Source organism: Sporothrix brasiliensis, assembly GCF_000820605.1.
Source record: "Sporothrix brasiliensis 5110 chromosome Unknown Cont15, whole genome shotgun sequence".
Classification (NCBI taxonomy): Eukaryota; Fungi; Ascomycota; class Sordariomycetes; order Ophiostomatales; family Ophiostomataceae; genus Sporothrix; species Sporothrix brasiliensis.
The window spans coordinates 2,080,790-2,103,845 of NW_024467134.1; the positions used below are offsets into that span (position 1 = coordinate 2,080,790).

At 55.1% G+C, this 23,056-nt stretch overlaps 3 protein-coding genes across 3 annotated transcripts; 2 read left to right on the forward strand and 1 right to left on the reverse strand.

Moving 5' to 3' along the window:
• Positions 1-6,108: 6,108 nt before the first annotated feature.
• On the forward strand, positions 6,109-10,469 carry SPBR_05497 (uncharacterized protein; the record flags this gene model as incomplete). The annotated part of the gene is made up of 2 exons (XM_040763761.1): positions 6,109-6,476; positions 6,581-10,469. 2 exons carry the CDS (start codon positions 6,109-6,111, stop codon positions 10,467-10,469), a joined length of 4,257 nt encoding a protein of 1,418 aa, XP_040622352.1.
• Positions 10,470-15,001: 4,532 nt separating this feature from the next.
• Positions 15,002-16,984, forward strand: SPBR_05725 (siderophore iron transporter; the record flags this gene model as incomplete). The annotated part of the gene is made up of 2 exons (XM_040763988.1): positions 15,002-15,190; positions 15,272-16,984. 2 exons carry the CDS (start codon positions 15,002-15,004, stop codon positions 16,982-16,984), a joined length of 1,902 nt encoding a protein of 633 aa, XP_040622353.1.
• Positions 16,985-18,016: 1,032 nt separating this feature from the next.
• Positions 18,017-19,107, reverse strand: SPBR_06038 (uncharacterized protein; the record flags this gene model as incomplete). The annotated part of the gene is made up of 3 exons (XM_040764300.1): positions 18,017-18,088; positions 18,157-18,933; positions 19,024-19,107. 3 exons carry the CDS (start codon positions 19,105-19,107, stop codon positions 18,017-18,019), a joined length of 933 nt encoding a protein of 310 aa, XP_040622354.1.
• Positions 19,108-23,056: the final 3,949 nt, after the last annotated feature.

Sequence of the window (23,056 nt, forward strand, 5' to 3'; positions counted from 1 at the left end):
CCACTCGACTAGCCTTTCTTTCATTGCATCGGAGCCATCCCCAAACGGAATAAACGGCTGATGCATTAGACTGTGGCGCGGTCCGTTGACGGTCCTCTGGGTAGGTCAGTGGACAAAGAGAGAGAGAGCGCTGAGAAGGGAGCGGAGTAGTCAAGAAACAAGAGACCACGGCCTAAATGTGAGCCAAGCCAACTGAGACGAACGATTGGATGGGGACCCGTTCACGATACATTTTGCTTTTTCAACTCACAAAATTGGACGTCAAACCCAATTTTGGCTAAAGGGTCCCCGCTCCATGGACCGGTCCAGGCCTGTGACACACAATAAAATGGCCCGAGAAATGGGCGGCGTGCCGCAGATTGAGGGACTAGAGGGAAACCCGAGAAAAAGAAAAGGGAAAAGGGAAAAAGGAAAGAGGAAAGAGGAAAGAGGGAAAAGGAAGGAGAGGACGAAAGATGCAGCATGCAGAAGAAGAGAGCAAGAGGGAAAATGGACGCGTTGTATTGGCGACAACGACATGGGGACAACCCGACATGATGCATCGTGAAGTCTGGACTTGGGCCTGGACTCGGATGGCAACTGCGATGTGTAAAGGCTACTCGTAATCGCACAAGCGCGCGGCGCATGTCCACAGCAACCGATCAGGCCGCTATCCGTCGGCAGCATCCAGAGCGGAGAGCGGGTATATGCACCGGTCGTGGCGTGTCGTCGTACGTCGCAGCGGAGCGTGCCTCGATACGTTGTTCGTCGTTCTGGCTGCACCTCCAGCGAGCTTCTGACCAACCAGGGGATGCAGGCAGCCAGATCGAGAACGACAGGCGGCAGGACATTCGACGGGGCAGCCAACCGTGTTTGTGTTGGCCCCGGCGTCGTAGGAGGGACAAGGGCATCCAAGGTTGGGCACCAACCCCAACTTGACTGTTCGTCGACATCGACTCGTGTATTGTGAGACTCAATTTGGACTCAGATGCAACATGGACGCAAAAGGATCCAAAACCCGCCACATCCAGCACGGCTGACGGCAGAGGATTGTGGATCATCACCTGCTGTTGGTACTGGTTTCGGGTGTCTGTGGTGGTTCGTTGTCTTTCATCGCGGTCCTCGTGTTCCTAGCCCAGCCAACGTTATCCCAACAACCTTGCCAAAGGGCCGTTCCGGGAGGCTGGTGGTGATTGGGAGCAAGGGATAGGAACAGGCAGCACAAACAACACAGGCCACAATCTACGAATATTGTTCGCTGTTCCTCTTGACGTCTTCCTCTGTTGCTCTTCCTTGGGATGAGCGTCGTCTCCCTCGCCGGATGTTCACCTGCACACAATGGGCGTAGTCACCTTTCTTCGTCGCCGTGGTGTGCCATTTGCGGGGAAGGGTCGCGACGGTCGTGTCGGGCACGCGAGAGACGTACTGTTGAAGATGGAGAGTCTCGTCAAGTCTCAACTTTCTCCAGTCTTTTCTGGTTCCTCTGCTTGCTGCACACATGGGGAAGGAACCAGGTTTGCTTTCCCCTTGCTGTTTCCCATATTAACCCATGTCTGTTGTTTGGCTTTGATCGCTCTTTCCCCTGTGGTAAGGTACGATGCTTTCCAAAACAGAACGGCGTTCAATGTTTCGGCTGGTGGAGACTCAAACGGCAGGAGCAGAACTGAGAAACACAGTGTGGCACAGTGGACAATGGCTGTGGACAGTGCAAACCTCGTTCTCCACTATTCTCCGTCTCTGTAAGTGTAGGGTTACATCAGCTTTTGATTGGCCAGAGTGCACAAGGATGGAAGGGATTGGTGGGTCGTCCGCTGCTGCACGCCGCAGGGCCGACTTTTTTTTTCTTTTCTTTTTTCTTTTTTCTTTTTTCTTTTTTTGGTGAGAAGCGCGTTGAAAGAAGAGGAATCCTGCGACTCTGTATAGCATGCCTTTCGAGCCTTTCCACTTCATTAGCATCCTGGGCGCTCTGCAAAGTCCTGTGCTGTGCAATTTGCACAGCACCATTTCATATACGACGGAGAGCAGCAAAGCAATGTCCTACACCCTCTTTGAATAGAGCACAGCCGGGCTCGTCTCCTCAGTGCACCCACAACCGTCACTTGGTTTTGTTGAAATTGTCGCCACGCCGGCCGGGGGCTGGTCGCCGCCTCTCAACCTGGTCGTGTGTCTTGGTTGGGCCCTGCGAAGCGAGATATCCTGCCCTCCATCGCGCCCCCAGGATAGATTTGCGGCTGCCAGCGGTCTTGGGCGATCATCCTGGCAACAGGCAGGTCTGTGCGGAGGAGTTGAGAGTTGCATGATTACGTCGACCGGTCGCAGGTGTGGTCGTGAGCGGAGATGGGTTGTGAGAGCTCTCCTACAATTGCCATCGCCCACCTTGTACCGGCGTGATTTGGGCCAACCTCGTGCTCTTGTAGATGCTTTCTATGCAACATTCCGTACGGAGTGAGTACTGGACTTGTTTGTTCGCTCCTGCTTCTTACTCCCGCTCTCCGCTCCTCGAGACTCTAAACGATGTTCCTTCTTGTATGGTCATGGCTGGCCTTGCTTTCCTTTGCCCAGCTACTAGAGCTCACCACACACACCACACCAAGAAAACGAGGTGTGCCAAACGAGACAGCACCGAGAGCACCAAAAAGAACCCCTGCTAGCGTGTGACAGTTTGGACATTCAAGACATGCGAGATACAAGACAACTGCTGTCTAAAGGGACACAGCGGACGACCGAACACTGACGACCAGGCAGCGCAACAGGCGACAGGAGCCTTGTTTGGTGGAGGACACCACACACCACGCCGAGAGGTCTTCGACGGACGGCGCAAGTTCAGAAAGAAGGAGGGATCGACAAAGACAGACCACCAACGGACACTGGAATTCAGGCCAGGACAGATTAGGGGGTCGTTTTGTCTCCAGTGGTCTGCAGCGCCAAGACGAGCAGCCTTCTCCGATTCTGCTCTTTGTATTACGTGTACATTTTTTTTTTTTTTCAATTGTGCTGACCTTTCAGCTTTCTCCTTGAGAGGCTGAATCCAACCTGTCGCCGTTCGGGCCGGACGACGGCCTGCCGCACATCCCCTCGCTTCTTGTCCTGTTTCTTCCCTCGTTTTCATTTCTGGCACAATCTCGCTTGTCCTCTCTCGTCCCAACCTCACCGGCTGCATTGTCGTGTTCATGTCCTCGCGTTCATTGTTCTTTTGTCATACGATATTGTCCCAGAGGTAGTTTCTCACGAACGCTGACAAGGCATGAACCATGTGTTCTTGCTGTTATGACGTGGATTCCTTTCCTTTCGTTCTTTCGCAAATGCCTTTTTTGACCAACAGGGCGCCTAACCGCTTTCGCGTTTCTCTTTCAATGCTTCCATGCCCAAAGTCGACAACAAAGAGCTGTTGGAGCTTGGTACGCAGACAATGGGCGCCATCACAGAGCTCACCCAACATCAATGTCGCATGCAATTTGAAGGCAATCGATCCAACAAAGTGTCCCCAAAGCTGCTCCATTTTTGATGCAGTGAACCATTTGCAGGGGCGAGCAGCCATGACCCACTCCACATGTAATCGAAAGATACGCCGCCGTGGACCAATCACAGCTCCGATGCGCAAGTCAAAAGCGAGACACAATTGGCGCGATAAGCAAATGGTGTGCACCCTTTTGCAACTAGGCACAGGCCACCGTTGGATGATGGCCACAAGAAACTGCGACTAAGTAATAGCGTGTCTGTCGTACCTAAAAAGTATTTGTCCCTAAAAATGGCCTAGATGGCCAACATGTTTCCCTCTATAGGGCCTAAATGCAAATAACTGATGCGCACTTGCCCCAGCGAGGTTTGCGCCTGAGACGGTGGCGTACATGAACGCTAGCAGTACCTCTGCTGCCAGCCATTTTCCACGCATGCAACAGGTACCTCGTCTGTCCTGGTCGCTGAAGACCAGCCCATGCTTTCACACTTTTTGGCCCCGCCCACCACCCCTTGCTGCAAGATACGTTCTTTTGCCCTTTTTTCGATCAAAGAATTTGACAAGAGCACGAAGAGGTACCATCCCGCAGGGGTTTCTCTGGGTGGTACCTGCGCTTTCCGTTTTATGCTGCTGCTCCGTGCGCTTTTGGCTTTTGGCAAGTGGGTCCCCCACTGTTGAGCACGTTCCCTTTGACCTTTGCCCGCTCCTTCCCTTGTTTCTAATGGGTCGAGTCCCCCCTCTGGTCCCTCTTTTTTGCACCCCTCTTTCCCGACGAAGTCCTCGTACGAAGTAAATTGAGTACATTCGCACTTGCTCCGTGCGAAATTTACCTGTGCCAAGCCGCCCAGCGAACACCTTTTCGCAGGGAGCTCAGAAGCGAAAGCCAATGTGTTTCTAGAGTACGAGTACGAAGCGACTTTCTTTCCTTTCCCGCAAAGTACAGAAGTCCCTGCAACGGTGATTGTAACTGGGTACGCTGTGCCTACCTCGTATGTTTTCCTCCGACAGAGTGTAGGACTCCCGAAATGAAGGAACCAGGCAAATCGAGAAAGTGTGCCGCTCGCTCTTACCTCGCGTGCCTTCCTTCCATCTGATATGTGACAGACGACACACGACACAGACACCCAGCACAAGTTCGCACGGCGCTCCTTCCCGGAGATCTTCTACTCCGAGCGGTAGGCACCATTGCCCCTTTCGCTTCCCAGCATCTTTGCCTTCATCGTCTCACTCCTCTTCTTTGTATCATTTGCGGCGTCGTCTCTCCAACAACAAACCGCCCACGGCTCATCGATTCGGCGGCTCAAACATACAATACTCACACCTTTGGGAGTCTTACCCCTTGCACTCCGTACTGTAGAAGGCGTGGACGCCGCAATCGATACCCTCTCCGAAGCATCGTAAGATAGATGCTGTCGAGACCCGCCAAAGACGAAACAAGTCCTGGATGCATTCGCTACGCTGCATGTCTAGCACAAACTACACTACGGTGAAACTGCACACCATCCGTCAGTGCCAAGCCAGAAGCCGTCGTTGTCCGCCTTTCCCGCTGGGGTTTTCGCCTTCGGCTCTCTGGCCCAATTCTAGCAGAACACCACAACACCACAACACCACAACAGCACGCAAAAGCCCGTCGTCACTGTTCGCCGCTGTCGCCCGCTAACCCTCCATGGGAACTGGCTTATCCTGTCGAGCCTGTCCGATCCCCTGTCCATCGCTACGAAAGGCGAGTCAAGACGGCCAGCCTGTCAGCCAGCAGAGGACACTCCGCTAACGCCCACCGCCACGCCCACTAAGCCGCCACCAACCCGTCACCACTGCCCACCGGAAACCCGCTGGCACCATCCACTGGAGCCACTCCTCCGCTGCGTCCACTGCTCCTCCACTGTATCGTCTGAGCCTCTGGTCGCTACTTCCTCCCTGTTCCGTCTCCTTCTTTCGTCCCTCCTTCCCACCCTTTTTCGACTCTCTGGCCGATCTTTGAAGAAGAGGAAAGACCGGCCCAGGGCCTCCGACCAGAGCAAACAGGGAAAAGGGAAAGCAGAGAAAACAAAACCAAGCCTCACGATCTTTTTTCGCTTTCTCCTCTCCATATTCACTCCGTCTCTCTCCTTTTATTGGACTCCTCTCTTTTCTCGACTTTCCCTATCTCATTCCCCCTCGTCAAGAAATCAGGGTCCCCTCTTTTTTTTACCCTGTTTCCGGCCCGCGCAAAAACGAAAAACGACCCTGCGCTCTTTTTTACGCATAAACACTTCACGTTTCTCGTCCGTTCCCTTCCGGGTCCCTCGACCACTTTCGCACTCCCGTCATTTCTCTTCACCACGCACTCGACACGAGGAGATTACAAACTCGCAAGACTCGCAATCTCCCTACAAACCTTGGACTCGACTGGCGCCTTTTTCTCGTCCCGTCTTTCGTCTGACGGCGCTTTTTCTGTCTCACGTCGACGTCTCTCCCAGACGACCTCTTCCCACGAGACACCACGCCGCCGTCGCTCTCCCTCGCACCCGGCGGTTCTCGCGCCCGCATCGGCCCGCAAATGTCTCTGCACTGACGCTTCTCGACGCCGATGGGCGCTTTGCCCTAAATAACGTAAAACGACGATAACCATCCGCCTCGACCGCTTCTTCACCATCCCTCAACAACCCTCCTCCTGAGCCTCTCCTCTCTCTATGGAGCCCGAACACCCGCGGCCCTCGCGGCCGCACCACCACCCGCACCTCCTCAACCTCCTCCCCGTCACATCCGTCTCCTCGCCCTCCTCTCCACAGCCTGGCGCGGGCCTCCGCGCGACCGGCATCACACCCGCCTCCTCCCCGGGCGTCGTCAGCCCGCAGCAGCACTCCCACTCCTCGCCACACGTGCCCACCATGGCCTCCATGCTCTCGGCGACCTCTGCCTCGGCAGCACTGGCAGCCGCTGCCGGCAGCTCCTCCGCCTCGGCCACCGTCAATCCTCTCCCCGGCACAGCCGTCTCTACTCCACCCAGCGGCTTCTCACACGAGCACTCCCCCGGCACACCGCGGCAGCCCGTCCGAGAGTGAGTTCAACGACTCTCCTGTTCTTGCTATGCTGACTTGCCTGTTGCACAACTCTCTTTCCGCCAGCAACTAACTCTCATTTTCTTTTCTCCCTTTTTTTTAGAACGCACATTGCGACCGTTGACCGGGACTTCACTACCGGCCGGAAGACCATTAACGAATACCAAGTACTTGAAGAGATCGGCCGCGGCCAGCACGGCAAGGTCAAGCTGGCCCAGGACAGACGCGACCAGCGCATGGTCGCCATCAAGATCATCCCGCGCCTGTCCAAGACCCGCCGCCTCGGCAAAGTGTCCGCTGTCGACCCCCAGCAGAACACAAAGCGCGAAATCGCCATCCTCAAAAAGATCCGCCACGAGAACATTGTCGCCCTCCTCGAGGTCATCGACGACCCGGAGCTCCAAAAGATCTACATGGTCCTCGAATACGTCGAGCGCGGCGAGATGACCTGGCGCAAGAAGGGCCTGCCCAACATTTGCTACTTTGAACGCTACCGCTTTGAGCAGGGCGTCCACGGTCACGAGCTCGCCCCCGGCGAGTGCAACTGGCATGCCGTCCTCGAGCGCAAAGCCACCATCCGTGCCCTCAAAGACGCCCGCGCCAATGGCACGCCGCTCCCGGTCAACGAGTGGACCACCGTCTACCATGTATCCGCCGACGACGAGGACGGCCAGCCGCCCTGGTGGTACGTCCCCAGCACCGGCCTGGGCCCGGACGCCTCCCTGCTTGAGTCCCACCCCATCTCGCGCGCCACCTCCCGCGCGCCCTCGCGCATTGCCTCGTCCGCCTCGGTCGCCAGCGCACCCACGCGCCAGTCCTACTCCTCGGACGCCTCCCCGCTGTCATACATGGCCCAAGACGGCGGCGATCGTCACACCCTCAACTTCGTCGCCGACAACGACGACGAGGACGACGACGCTTTTGGCGGCGACGGCGGCTCGCAGACTCCCGGCCTCCTGCATCCAGCCAACGCCATGTCCAGCGCTCTCGATGGCAGCATGTTTGGCGCCTACGTGGACGACAGCAGCCGCCCGCGCCAGCGCTCGCCTAGCATTGCCGACTCCGTCATGTCGCATCTCTCCGGCATCGACTTCAACTCCATGGTCCACGACCCCTACGCCGACGACTTCTCCTATGTGCCCTGCTTCAACATCCACCAGGCCCGCATTGCCTTCCGCGACACCGTCCTGGGCCTGGAGTACCTGCACTACCACGGCGTCGTCCACCGCGACATCAAGCCGGCCAACTTGCTGTGGTCTAAAGGCTTCCACGTCAAGATCTCCGACTTTGGTGTCTCCTACTTTGGCCGCCCCATCCGCGACGGCGAGCCCGACGTCACGGTGTCGGAAGCCGAGGCCCGCAACTTTGACGACGACCGCGAGCTGTCCAAGACCGTCGGCACCCCGGCCTTCTTTGCCCCCGAGCTGTGCTACACCGACATCGACACGGAGCCACCGCGTGTCTCGGAACAAATCGACGTCTGGTCTCTCGGCGTCACCCTCTACTGCCTCCTCTACGCCCGCATCCCCTTCCTCGCCGAAGACGAGTTCTCCATGTTCCGCAAAATCGCCACCGAGGAGGCCTACATCCCAAAACGCCGCCTCAAGCCTGTCGGCATCTACACCGACCCCACCGGCTCCTCCCTCTACAGCCGGACCAACGTCCACCCCTACCGCAGCGACGCCGATCCCGAGTACGAGGAGATTAGCGACTCACTTCTCGATCTGCTGCGCAAGATGCTCATCAAAAACCCCGACAAGCGCATCCGCCTCAAAGACATCAAGCGCCACCCGTGGGTCACCGAGGACCTCCCCAACGTCGCTGCCTGGCTCAGCGACACCGACCCGGCCCGCGACCAGGACCGGACCATCCACGTCGACGAAGAGGAAATCGGCGACGCCGTCGTGCCTCTCAACTTTTTGCAGCGCGCGCGCTCTGCCGTCAAGCGCGCCGTCGACAAGGTCATGCACGCGCGACCCGAGCGTGACGAAAGTGCGGCCCCCTCGTCCACGCGCGCTCGCGCTGCCAGCTCCGCTGCGAGCAGCTCCCGTGCCGTGGCCGGCGACCAGGCCGCCGCGGCGTCGTCCCAGCCCATCAACATTCTCCCTGCCACCCTCCAGCACCACAACAGCACGGGCAGCCCCGGAAACAGCAACCACGGCCACGTCTTTGGTTTCGGCAGCCATGGCCACAGCCACAGTCACGGTCACATGCACTCGTACAGCCAGGGCCACCAGCCGGCCTCGTCGAGCCCGCTGGGCTTCCATCACTACCATACCGGCAACAATCCCCGCGACGCCCGCCGCAAGAGCCTGCACAAGGCCGAGGTCAATGATTACTTTGCCACCGTTACCCAACTACCACCCGTACCAGGCGCTCCCGGTACTACCACCGCCTCCGCCGCCACCGCGACCGATTCGCCCCGGCAAGACCACCCACTGGCCCAGAGCCAGACTGCAAGCCCGTATGCGTCGCCAGACGAGAGAACCCCCCACTCCGAGTTCCCTCCGTCGCAGCTGCAGCAGCTGACGTTGCCAGAGACGTCAGCAACCGAGCCGGCAGTACAACTCCCGCCCGCGATGCCCGCGATGCCCGTCGCCAGTACCAACACCGTCTACAACTACAACATCGACGGTTCTGGCGAAGCTAGCCCCGCCACGCCGCCGTCCCGCACCATGACCCGACACGTCCACTCCCGGTCCATCAGCAACGCCATCCTGAGCCGCGCGTCGATACTGCGCGACATCCAGACGATGCCCCCGACGCCTACAGCCGCCCTACCCTTGGACGCCTCCACCAGTGGCCGCCGCACACGTGAAGTCCGCTCGGCTTCGTCCGCTGACATCACCTTCAATGCCCGCACCCGCTCGGTCGACCGCGCCGGCATCGTCTTTGCCAACCCGGACAAACGTGCTGAAGCTCTCGTCGGGCTGAGCGTGGCGAATGCGCCTGGTAGCATGCGGCAACCGAGCCTGCACCTGTCGACGTCGACCGTTGGCTCAGACGAGACCGAGACTGAGACGCTGACACAGACGCAAACCCAGACCTTGGTCGAGCGTCCTGCCACGGCACACCGGGTCCAGGACATCGTCGCCAACGACATCACCACAGCTGTGGGCCGCGGTAAGTCCAACAGCCTGTCGGCGTTGCCAAACACAAACACGTCTGTGGATGCCTCTGCGGTGCCTTTGACCAACGCCGGACTGGACACAACTGCTGCGCCTACCTCTGCCACAACCACTTCGTCCAGCTCTGCGTCTCTCGAGGAGGGCTTCAACCAGACGCCCCTCACCAGCCCCAGTGAGAAGACCCACCACTCGTTCGTGCATAGCACGAACAGCACCACCAGCGCCGGCAGCAGCCAGCCGGGCCACCGCAAGGGAAGCTCCAACGCCATGATGACCATGGTTTTCCAGTCGGACCCGTCGCTACCCGCCCTGCTGAGCGGTGCCTCCTCGGTGTCGAATGATGTGGAAGGCGAGTTCCTCGGCAACCCCGGTGTCGTTGGTGGCCCCGGCGACGTCTCGGACTCGCTGACCCCGCCTGCCCTGCTGGGCAAAGAGCCGGCTGCCTTCCCACTCGGCCTCAAAGACCAGCAAGGCTGGGGCAGTGGTGGTGCCATCCCCGTGGAAATCGACAACACGGCTGCGACGGCCCGCGCTGCCGCCACGGGCCGGTCTACTTCGACGTCGTCCCGCACCCCATTAGCCACACCGGTCCGCGGCAACAGCCGTTGCTTCACCGACGAGGACGATGACAGCGACTCGGACGGAGGCATCATCATGATGGCGAAGGCCAAGAAGAAGGTAACTGCCTTTGGGCCTATGCCTGGTAGCGGCGGCTCTGGGTTCGCAGGCTCCGGTGGATTCTCGGGCTCTGGCAGCCGCACAACGCACATGGCCCGTCGCCGGGACACCAGTACGAGCATCGGCAGCACCGACACGGCCAAGAAGGTGGGCCTCGGCACGACCACCACGACCGGCGACAATTAACGTTGGTCGGACGTGGGCGACACTGAAATCTCATTGTCTTGTTTTTTCTCACACCGTGTCATTTACAAAGAACATGAAGTCAATTTTTGGACGGCAAGGTTGGGGGTACTTTTTCAGGGCAAAGCATTTTTCATGGGAATTTGGGGACTGGGTTTATGAAACGCACGAGAAAGATGCGAAAGACGCAAGAGACGAGAAAGACGAATGAAAAGAGGGAGGCATGCCTCCATTATACCCGCAGAAGCCCCGAGGCGGCTTTGCACTCAAGTGGGAGGAATTTTATATAAATATTTGTACAAACACCACAGCGTGTGCTTTCATTTCATCTTGTTGACCTTTCCTGGCCACAGGAGAAGCAGCAAGAGCAGACAGCGGATCTATTTTGTATGTATACGCGGGTGTGTTGTTTTGTGCATTGATGGGAGGCTTCTATTAGCATATTTTTGCGCATTTTCATTTGTTGAGCGCCTCTGTCGCCAACACATCTTTTAATAGATTTTGTGCATTTTCTTGGTTTATCTCTCTTTTCTGTCTCTTTGCTGTCTTACCTTGCCATACATCATGGTAGCCATCCCCTTCGCGGTTTTAGCACTCAATATACACAAGACTCTCCTCTTCTAGGGAGACAAGCCATTGTACATAAACAACATTTTTACTTGGCCTTTTCCTTTCTTTTCCAGTTTTCACATGTGGCGACCTTGATCCGGAGTTACACACCAACTCGTCCGCGCCCCATACGCTATTAAAATTTGCATACCCGTCCCCAGGCGTGGTGCAGAGGGGGGGTCAATCTGGCAAACGTGGTCCCAGTCTATCTTCATTGTCTTTTGTGAATGATGTATAGTCATACAGTCGAACCCGTCGTCGGCAAACATGAATGTTTGTATTCTCGTCTACTCCAGTTATTACGACCTACCGACATTGCTGCCGCCTAGGGATGACATATCACGTTCCAATAGACATGATACAAAGAGCTGGAAGACAAATGTTGGGCAATCTCCCGAGAACTCTCTTGCTTGCTGTTGGCCAGTTGGTCAACCTCCTTCCTCAGCTCCAAGCGCCAGAGTTACTCCGAATAATACTGGTAACTCTGAGCGAGTTCGTCCCAGTCTTTTTGATCGGCGGCAAGGCCGGAATGGCAACTGGTAGCGGCAAGGATGGCAGCCGTGCAAGCTTGGTGCTTGGACACATGATCTCGTGTCATCCCAATGTACCGGGATTGAAGAACCGTTCCAAATGGAGCACTTGCAATCCTTTGTGTTTGTGGATTTAGACCATCGAACCTTACCTAATGTACGGAGTACATGGCTAGAGCCGTCTTGCAGGCTGAGCACGCCGTTTTCTTCGTCTTTGGTCTGCGTTATCTCTGTACGGCGTACTTTGTAACCCCAAGAGAATAAAAGCCTTGCTCTTGAAATAAACGCCTCAACAAAAACAGGAACCACAAATATAACCTTCTACAACATAAGCCAGAGGAGGGTGGTACCATCCAATATAGCCTAGTATGTTCTTCTGGCCCTTGTTCGTTTTACATTCGTTTCTGCGGTTTCTCTGTGGGACTCGTGTGTGACAAACGCCTTGTTGCAAATGTCTCTAGAGTCGATTTGGAAAGTAATAGAGGGAAACGTCACGGCACATGGCCACCAATCATTAGGCATTCCCCTCGTTGGCTTTTCCAGCCAGCTACTCGACTCCCCAGTAGGCTCGTATGGTAATTACTTTCACAAGACGTTTCTACTTTCGTGGCTTGTAGTGTCTAGCTTCTTGGCGCCATGTGCTTTTCCATGTCCCGACGTCTGCAGGGTCCATTTTCCCCCCTGCTTACCGTTGCCCGCTGCGATTCGCAAGTCGCTACCATTTCTCTTCTAGAAAACGATATCGGCGCCGGTGGTCATTCTGAGAAGTGATGAGGTCGTGCACTCCAACTCCTACAACGGAGCTGACTATAATCCGATCTACCCGTCTATAGGCAGGACCTTGGAACATCTGCAAATGGTATCCATATCCGATTGGAAGCCGGATTAGCACTAAACACTTGCACCCATATGGGCTACCACGTTCGCATTATCACCGACCCGGCGTAAATGTCTTCGCTTTCGGCGGCGGACAAGAATCTCGCAGGGCCAAGTTGTGACGCGTTTTATTGTTGCCTCTTTTGGTAGTAGGTCGAAAACGAACGAGCCAATTTGCAGTGAGAGGCTCTGTTTCTTGACATTGTTCGCTAGTGTATTGTCTGTGTCTCTGGTGTCTGGTTTGTCTTCGTTCTCCATTGTGTCTTCAGCACAGACGCACGGGAGACCTTTTCCAGACAACGAAGAAACATACAATACCATTGGCTGGTGGGAAATGGACCCGCTTAAATGCAGCTTCCATCATTGGCGCCCACATTCCCTATTCAATCCACCCCCAGCTTCCAGGCGGAGAGGGAGAGAGGGTTCCGCTTTTACGTTGGGGTCGCCAAGTGTGGAGAAGAGGTTCCTTCCCGAAATAAATGTTGTGCGTGCCAAACCGCCAAATAAAAGGAGCTGTCTGTTGGTTCCGTAGAAGGAAGGAAAGGGCGACGGAAGGGGTGTTAGGGAGGAAACAGCGACGGTTGGCTGACGGAAGGAGCGATGCATAGTTTCACTGTCCAAAGAGTCCCTGTTGTTCTGAAGTGCCACTGCTCATGTGTCTGATCCGTTTACTCACGGTTTCCGGGCACTTTTTTCGTCACCTCCGGCGCCGAACACTGGCCCTCGTGCGGTCTATTCCAGTGAATTGTTGCAGGTGCTTTAGGCCCGTGAATACGCTGTGCCTGCCTAGTCAGACGGTCTCGTCCCAGGCTCATGGCCCCGTCGCACCTGCCCAAAAACGGTTGCAAAAAATTCGTAGCGACACGTCTGTTCCTTCCTTTTGTGTCGCAAGTTTCCGACAGTCGAATGGACCGCCAAGGACTTGACAGGCTCTTTATGTCTTCGAAGCAAAACCCCTGCAAGTCCTACAAGTTGGGGAAAGTAGGGGCTCGTTCTTGGAGGCTCTCGTGGGCGCCTTGGGAGAGAAACACGGACACGTTGGCCGGGCATGAATCCCAAAGAAAGCGTTTTCCACGAGGCCGGAGCTCAAGGGGACCTCAAAGGAAAGGGGCAGGTGCGCCGTTGCCAGATTTTAGAAACTAAACAAGGAAGGAAGGAGCAAACGAGGCACAGAAGGGCAAGAGGTCTTCTGCTGGGGAGCGAAGAGCAACCCCTTTTACTCCTTGTCAACAACAATGACGGAGTGCTCACGTACAACGTCGATGAACCCTATCTATTGCTCCAGACTCTTTGGAATCGACTCCAAAATGGCTCAAGAGGCCAGCTCCATTGTCTCCATCATTCTGACCATCAACCGCCTCGTTCCGCCCTTAACAACATGGCGCGTAGCCATTTCCGGCCAGGCGAACTAACTTAGCCAGCACACGACTTGTCACAACAGAAGACGACAAAACACATATCACAGCACATAGCTGCCTTGTGTGATGATGCTCTGCTAAGGCTACTTTGATTCGAACGGCAAGTGTCGCACAATCTGACCGTTTTAATACTAATATTGCTTTCTACCAACAGATCTCCCTGTTTTTCACGGCCCTTGTGGCTCTGGTCTGGCCAAGGCTTGGCTCTCTCCCACGGCCTTTTTTCTCTCGTCATTACGATCCCAGCCTAGCGACCTGCTCTAGCCCAACTAGCGTTCCAGGGTGGTTTGCAGAGGCCGCGTGTTGTCCAGTGAAAGGAGGGGAAGAGTGAAGGAGATACAGACGATACGACTGCAAAAGAAACAGAGAAGTCACCCTCCGAGACAACCTGGTTAATCTCATCCTTGGGGCTCGGGTCCGTGACAAGACCGTGCAGGGTACATGAGCTCGTGTCCCCAGAACATGGCTTTACCTCTTGGGGTTGATGCAACCAAAAAGGAGAAGGAACAAAGACAAATGGACAACAACGATACAAACGCCCCAATGCAATGACCAAGATTCATTCAAACAAGCGACTCTGCGCCCCGTCTTTTGGAGTAGAACTGGTCACGCTCGAAAACAGACGCCTTTTCAACCCGTCCTGTTTATCATCTTCCTCAGAATCGTCCCCAGATCCCGCCTCTATTGGTCCCTTCCTCCAACCCCGTACTCCATACGGATGCTCCATACTCCAGACCCCATGCTCTTACCTCATTCTCGTCCCCATCCTGTGTTTGTTTCGCCTCCCCCAGCCTTGTCTCTCGTAGAAGCCTCCCCTTTCTGTGTTTGTTGGTTTGCATTGACTACGCACACGGGTTTGTTTCTTTCTTTTGTGTTTGTTATCGTCTCTCGCAGGGATATACAGAATATAAGAACAAACTGCACACCCGTCCTATTCTGTTGTGCCGAGTGACGATCTTGTCCCTTTTCTTCTTTTGTATTTTCTCATCTCGTCCCCTTATTCGTTCTTGTCATTTAATTCATCCTCTCTTGCTTTGCATCTCGTTTCATCTTTGTTCTAACTTCTTCTTCCCATCCTTTTATTCCACCCTCCCCCCTCAAAATGTCGGCCGACAGAAACTCGGTCCACGATGGCAAGGTGGTCCACGAGCTCATCGACGGCCAGGATGTCGCCAAGGTCGCTCACATCGACGGCACCGTCGACTACATTGACGCCAATGCCGTCGGCGGTGACCTCGAGGACATGCCCAAGGGCTACTACTACAGTCCGGCTTTCCTGGGCACCATGGTGGTAAGTACAGACAGAGCGTGAGCTGTCGTCCAATCCACGCCACATCACCATTGCATCTTGCTTCTGCTGACACCTCCCAAGGCCATCTGCTGCGCTTCCATCTGCGCATATCTCGGTTGGGTGCTGCCCGCCAACACCCTGTCCCTCATCAACGCCGACCTGGGCAACTCTCCCGACATCAACTGGGTCGCCACCGTCTGGACGCTCGGCTCCTGCATCGGCTTCCTGCTTATCGGCCGTCTCTCCGACATCTTCGGCCGCAAGTGGATGGTCATGGGCACCACCGTCCTCTCGCTCGTCGGCTGCATCGTCGGCGCCGTCGCGAAGAATGTCAACACCCTCATCGGCGCCAATCTTCTCAACGGCCTCTCGGCCGCCGGCCAGCTGTCGTTTGGTATCACCCTTGGCGAGCTCGTCCCCAACAAGCACCGCGGCGTCGTCGTCACCATCTGCTTCCTCTCCAGTCTGCCGTTTGCCGTCTTCGGCCCCATCATCGCCCGCTCCTTCATCAACAACACTGCCGCTGGCTGGCGCTGGAGCTACTACATTGGCATCATTCTCAACGGCATCACCGCCATCCTCTTCTTCTTCCTCTACCACCCGCCCAGCTACACCCAACTTCATGTTGCCGGCAAGACCCGGTGGCAGGCTGTCAAAGAGATTGACTACGTTGGCATCTTCCTTTTTGTCGGCGGCTGCGTCCTCTTTCTCATCGGCCTGTCCTGGGGTGGCACCATCTATCCCTGGGCCAGCGTCCAGACTCTGTGCACCCTGCTCATTGGCTTTGCCACGATTGTTGCCTTTGTCATCTGGGAGGCCTACTTTTGCAAGGTCCAGCCCCTCATGCCGCCCCGTCTCTTCAAGAACAAGGGCTTCGTCGGCATTGTTATTGTCGCCACCATTGGCGCCATGATTTACTACTCCATGACCGTCCTCTGGCCCACCATTGTCGGCACCCTGTACACCACTGACAGCCTCCAGATTGGCTGGCAGTCGTCGGTCGTCGGCGGCGGCATTCTGCTCGGCCAGGTCCTCGGTGGTCTCGCGCTCGGCTACGTGCCCCGCGTCAAGACGCAGGCCGTCATTGCCTCTATCTGCGCCATGGCCTTTATCACTCCGCTTGCCTCCATCACCACCGGCACCCACAACATGTTCCTCGCCCTCGGCATTCTCGGTCTCGTCTCCATCGGCTACGTCGACAACATCACCTTCCCCGGTGTCACCCTTGTCCAGGAGTCCCAGGACATTGGCCTCGCCACTGGTGTCATGGGCTCCATCCGCGCGCTTGGCGGTGCCGTCGCCCAGGCCCTGTACGTCTCGGTGCTCAACAACAAGCTGACCACCAACATCCCCAAGTACGTCGGCCCCGCCGCCACCGAGGCTGGCTTGCCCGATTCTTCCCTGCCTGCACTGTACGCCGGCATCACTGCCGGCAATTTTTCTGCTGTCCCGGATATCACCCCCGCCGTCGAGGCCGCCGTCGGTGCCAGCCTCCCCACCGCCTATGCCGAGAGTTTCAAGATTGTTTTTTACTGCACCATCCCCTTTTCTGTCATTCTCATTGCCGCCGCCTTCCTGGTGCCCAACATGGAGCCGTACCTGCACCTCAACGTCGCCAAGAAGCTGCAGACCCGCGCCAACATCCAAGCCGCCGAGAAGAATGCCACCATTGACCAAGAGAAGGCAAATGTCGTGCAAGCCGAGACCGCCGCCTACGTCGAGGACGCTGCCTCCGCGGCCACCGTGCCGCTTGAATCGGTGGCTGTTCCTGCGGCGGCTGCCGAGCGGACGTAAACCGTTTTCTCTTTTTTGTTTCCTTATTTCCCCTGTCTTCGTTTTCTAAGTCTTCTGTTGGCAAATTTAAATTTACCGTAATGAAATGACAAAAGGATGCGTTTTCTCGTCCGAGATTAAGTCTTTTTTGTCCCATAGGATACCAGGGCATGCTTTTTCATAGTCCACTCAAACAAATATTTTTAATCTTTTTTACCTTGACTTTTTACTTTACTTGTCAGTGAGTAATCGCATCGGCGAAGAGATCACATGAAGGTTACTTTTACAAGTGAGAAATTTATACAAGACATCGCAGTATTCAGGACAAGATAAATAGGTCCAATATGAGAAGCTAGCAAAATATGTATCAATCATAAGTCTTGCCTAAAAAACAATCATACTTAGAAATTAATGTAGACTTTGAGTGTGTTATGACCCTTTAAGTCTTACAGTATGAAATCGTTTCGCCTCCTTTTCTTGTTTTGTTTTCTTTTCCAAAGTAAAACTTTTTGTACAGTTTCAAATCTGTGAATGACCTCGCTGTACGGAATACGTTAGTACCAAGAAGACCAACATCGGTTCTAATCACTAACTTTGAGCGCCCTTTCAGTACTGGTTTCCAAAAAAACTAGACGTTTACTTCACTGTGTAAATTTATTCCCACATCCACACACGGTTACTTGTATCCTTGCAATTGAGGACTGGTTTATTTACTTTTTTTAAGACGTTCGTATTATTCGTATTAACTTTCGGGGCCTCGCCGGGCACCCTGGGACTTTGGTATTGTGAAAATGAACGGAAGAAATGAAAAGGAAAAAGTCATCAAATCGAACGTCAAGCGGAGAAACTTATAAAAAAGAGACCATCCCGCCATCAAACACATTACATTCTCTCTCAACTGTTTTCTTTGTCTTGTCCACTGCCAATAGGTCTTACGACCAACTCAGTTTTATAATTGCGTTCGATGATTACACCCGCCTTTCCAGCGGGTGCAGCATGAATAGACCGTGGATGCTAACAATGTTTGCGCCAACTGAAAGTGCATTCGGCACATTACAGCAGGACGGCAGCAACACCGGCAGCAGCGGCCAGGATGCCAACGGGGGCAGCAGTAACGATGGGAGCCTAGAGAGGTTAGAAAGGCAGTTCAAAACATGATGCGCTGTAGCAATGGTGGAGAAGGGTGAACTCACGAAAGCCTTGCTGGAAGAGGTCGAGCCAGCAGCACCGCCAGCCTTGGAGGTGGCCGAGCTGCCAGCCTCACCGGCCTTGGAAGTAGCAGAGCTGCCAGCCTCGCCGGCCTTGGAGGTGGCCGAGCCGGCGGCACCGCCAGCACCGCCAGCACCACCAGTGCCGCTAGCACCGCCGGCACCACTGCCGCTAGCACCCGAGGCACCAGCGCCCGAGCCGGAAGCACCGCCGGCACCGCCGGCACCGCCAGCACCACCAGCACCACCAGTGCCCGAGGCAGAAGCACTCGTGCTAGTGGCGGTGGCGCTACCGCTGCCACCATTGCCAGCACCAGCGCCGCCAGTCTTGCCAGCGCCAGTTCCAGAGGCACCCGTAGTGGCAGAGCCACTCGAGCCACCGGCACCACCGCCGGCACCACCGCCGGCACCACCGCCGACACCACCAGCACCGCCACCGCCACCGGCGGCCGTGGTCGAGCCAGAGCCAGCGCCGCCGGTCTTAGTGGGCTCGCTGCCGCCGGTGGTGGTGCCAGTGTGGCCGCCAGCACCGCCAGCACCACCAGTAGTAGTGGTGGTCTGAACAACGACGCCAGCCGACGAGCAGAGGGAGACACCGTACTTGACAACCTCAGCGGCGTTGGAGTCGCTGCCGCAAGACTCGTACGAGCAGTCGCGGATGCCGAAGATGAAGTTCTCGTTGCTGCACAGGCACTTGTAGTCCGAAGACGAAGGGCAGCCCAGGGCGCTGCTCTGGCCGGCCATGTTGTTGATACAGGTGGTCTACACTGGGTGTTAGCGTTGAAGGAATTTTCGAAGACGGGCATATGTCCGGCCGTATGTCCATGTGGATTGACGAGGGTCAAAACATACACCGCAAGCAGGGAAGTTGGCGGGGAACTGAGCGTTCACGACCGCAGCAGCCACAACGGTGGCGAGGACAGCACGGGAAACCATTTTGGATAGAGGGTTCTGTAAGAAAAGAAGGTTAGTTTTGTGCAATTCATGTCAATGTACCGGACTCTTGGCTACCGTCCACAAGGTGAATGAATGCGAGCTGACTTTAGATTTAGTTGTGTGCGTGTGGCTTGCGCGCGAAGCTTTTCTGAAGGCGAAAATGGGTGTGAGAAAAGGGATAGAGTAAGACGAGGATAAGGTGAGGAAGGAAAGAGAAGAGAGAAAAAAAAAAGAAACATCAAGGGAAACAAGATTTCCAAGAAAAAGTTGGCAAGGGATCACCCGAGGTTGATATATATTCCCTCGCAAATTCTGGATATGAACCGACTCATTGACTGCAGGTCATGGGTTGAGTTCAACACAGAGCAAATATGGGGGCGTAATCAAGTGGCAGGACCCGCTCCATGACAGATCTGAGCTAAGCCCAACCGATCGTTCGACGAAAGAGTTCGGTATGATGAATAAAGTGAAGGTAAAGAAAAAAAAAAAAAGGGGGGGGGGGGGTGGGAAGAGAAAGAGGGTGGAGGAGAGTCGACTGCCAAGTGGAGAGAGACACTGGACGCGGACAAATAAAACAAAGCTAGGGAGTTGTGATGGTCTGAATGCAATTTCAAAAAAAGGACGGAGACGAAGCGGCGCGTCTTTCGTTGACCCTTTTTAAAATTGAAACTTTGGCGTACATGAATTTCGGTGTAAAATGGTTGGCTAGAGGTAGTTGCCCATGGTGAAGACGGTGGTATCGGAAAGAAAGTGAAAAGGAGACAAAGGGTAGAAAGGAGGCAATATGGAGAGCCAAAGAGACGGGAGAGAAGAGAGATGCCACCCAAGAGAAAACTGAGAGCATTGAATCTGCTTCTCCCGTCTGCCCCGTAGCATGCAAACACCCGTGGACGTGGGCCTTGTGGAAGCCAATGCAACAGACGATGTCTCACTTACAGAAAATCAGGTACCGTTGAAAGGTAGGCTGGACGGAATTGTCGTTGGAGACGAGATTGAGACTGGTCTTGGTAGGAGTTAGCGAGGAAAATGAGGGATGTTGACGATGATCAAAAGGAGACAAGAGGAGAGGGCAAGGCCTTTGCTGGAGGGAGGGAGAGAGGTAGCGAGGGATAGATATATTTGTGTTTTTTTTTTTTTCTTTCTTTTTCTGGTGATGGAATGGACCTGGGGCCTGGGGCCTTGGACCTTGGACAACGGGAGGGAGCCATAGGGACATGAGCTAAGACGACGGAAAAGTACATTTGGCATACGTCTTTGACAGACGGATTGCAAGACACAGCTGCCAGGACTCAGAGCGGGTTGTTGCTCAGCATGACGGCACGGAAGAGGGAAGAGGCAAAAAACAATATGTGCAAAGCAAGAGACTGGAACGACCAGGATGTGCTGTACGTACCTTACGCGAAGAGGAAAGTGGAGAAGATGGAGTATGTTTTGGTGCTGAAAAAAGGAAGCATGAAAGATGGAGAGAGAAGATGGAGAGAGAAGATGGAGAGAGAAGATGGAGAGAGAGAAAAGATGGAAAATATTTTGGAGCGAAGAAGATCAGGAAGAGATGGGTGACCGGAGAAAAAAAAGCTGGCAGGCGCGCGCGGGGAGGCGAAACGAAAGCATTACAAAACAGAAAGAGCGATCATGGACGCGTCAAAGACAGATACCACTACAAAATGGAAAGAGCGTCTGGTCAACAGATGGCAACTTGAGTAGCTCTGTGTTTTGGGAAGGTACGCGGGCTACGTGGGGAGCACAGAGTTTCCAAGCAGGGAAAGTGCGATGCATCGTGATTGGGGGGAGGGGGGGGGGCAAACCTGTCCGAGGAGAACAAGGAACAAGAGGGAAAGAACGAACAAACGACCTAAAGGGTAGCTCCATGACTGGTGCATACTTTTTCTTCTCTTTCTCTTTTTGGCTCATTGGTACTGGAGCCGGATCGTGATCAGACGACGCAGCAGGGAGCCAGAGAGAGAAGGAGACTCAGCAATGGACTTGTCTCTGTTCTAGCTGCCGATCGCAGTCCCCGACCACGCTAACCATGCGCGTTTGATGTGAAGGCACACTTGTCGTGCGAATGTAGGTGTATACAGAGACACAATGCACACAGCCGTTTGTTGGCAGGTGCAGCTGCTTGCGGATGAAGAAACGCGTCCGGCTGCGACAGATAGAGAGGCGAAACATGGCAGGAGCGGCCTCCGGTTCTTCCCCAAGAAGCCAAGCCACAGACACATATCTTGCGACTAAAGGAAGCTAAATCGTGGGCAGGATGGCCGTGTGTGCTGAATCGAGAGCTGCTGTCTGTCGTCTGTCGTCAGTGGCGCCTGCCGTGGTTGGTAGGAGGTAGGCACCGTAGGCAAGTGAGAAGGGTGGAGATGGCGGACTTCGAAGCTCAGATACTGCGGCCCCCCCTGTCAGTAAGATACAAGTAATTGAAGTAATTGCCTCGTCTGGGAAGCTTTGGACATCCAGCCACGGCCAGCCACCGGTCAATTGGCCTGCCATTGGCCTGCCAGTGCGTTCCGATGGAGTCATTGAAGTTCAATTGGCCGTGCGCATCAGCGCATCTATCCCGGATCGTTCTTTCCCTGGCCCAGTTTGCGCCTGCTCCGGGTATCGTCTGAGCTTCTGAGTTTTGAGCTGGACAGGGGTTTGTTGGGGTGACGAGCTAGGGGTGTTCGCCCCCCAGGTCAGGCCCCCATGCTCCTTCTGCAGGTGAGCTCCGCGCAAGATCCCAAGGCCGGAGGCCCAAAGGGTTAAAAAAAAACAAAAAAACACACACAAATCGAAAGAGATGGCGGACAAGAGTGGGTCTCTCCACTTTTTGGGGCCTGGCCTGGCCGCAACCATGCCCAAGACAGCCGGCTATGACGAAATGGGGCCTGAGCGGTGTGGTACATGCACCAAGCCGGTCTTAGCATTACGGAGGACCATGATGACCTGGCCAAAACAGCAAAACAGCAAAACAGCAAAACAGCAAAACAGCAAAACAGCAAAACAGCAAAACAGCAAAACAGCAAAACAGCAAAACAGCAAAACAGCAGCAGGCCAAATTGACCGTGTGCAAAAGCTATTGGTCGTCGAAACACATTCTCCATTCTCGAGAAAGCCAGAGTGCCAGAGAGCATCCCGGCTGCGAATGGTTCAGGATGACTTTGGATGATTTGGTCATTATGACATCGTTGGGGCGGCTTTCCGGACCGTTGGTCGGCTCGCCATGTCTTACTAGTTGCCCCCTGGTGCTGAGTGAGAGCCTTTCGCAAACGGTCCAGGCAGTCAGGAGATATCTCACCGGTCAACAGGCTAGATGGCGTCGCCATTGAGCTTCGATATGACAGCAAACTGTGTCGGTCTTCTCATCACGTGGCAGCATAAGAGGATTAACTAGAAGAGCTCTTTGGAGATGGGAACAAGAGGAGAGGTGCAAGGGCCACGTAGGATGTGGCACGTTCAGTGCACAGCGCCAGCAAGGTTCTAGACCGGACGCACGAGGCAATTACTGACCTGGGACGTGGAGGAGGCTGGTGATGGCTGACCTTATTCGGAGCCATCAACGTGGCTGTGATTGTCGACACGGACGACAGTAGCGGTCAAAATCACCGGACCCAACGATGGACCACCGATGGAGTCGGCAGGTAGTTGTTGTCACTGTTGGCATGAGGTGTACGGAACAAACCAGCTGAACAGAGCTGAAAGGAAAAAGGGTTAAATGCGACGGGAAAAGACCCGCCGAGCTGAAAAAAGCTGCGCAGACTGCACGTTCGGCTTTGGCTAGCGTGGGCCACCTGAACTACGATACCATCCCTGTGGCTGCGTCGTCTCTCTTCTGTCGCTGTTGCCGGGGCAGAAGCAATGCTCCGGTTTGCCGTAGTGCGTCGGTAGCATCTTACAACTGCGTTGTATTGCGGTCATACTACCACTCTCCCACTCTACGAAGTGCTCGCATTCAAGTTATCTCACG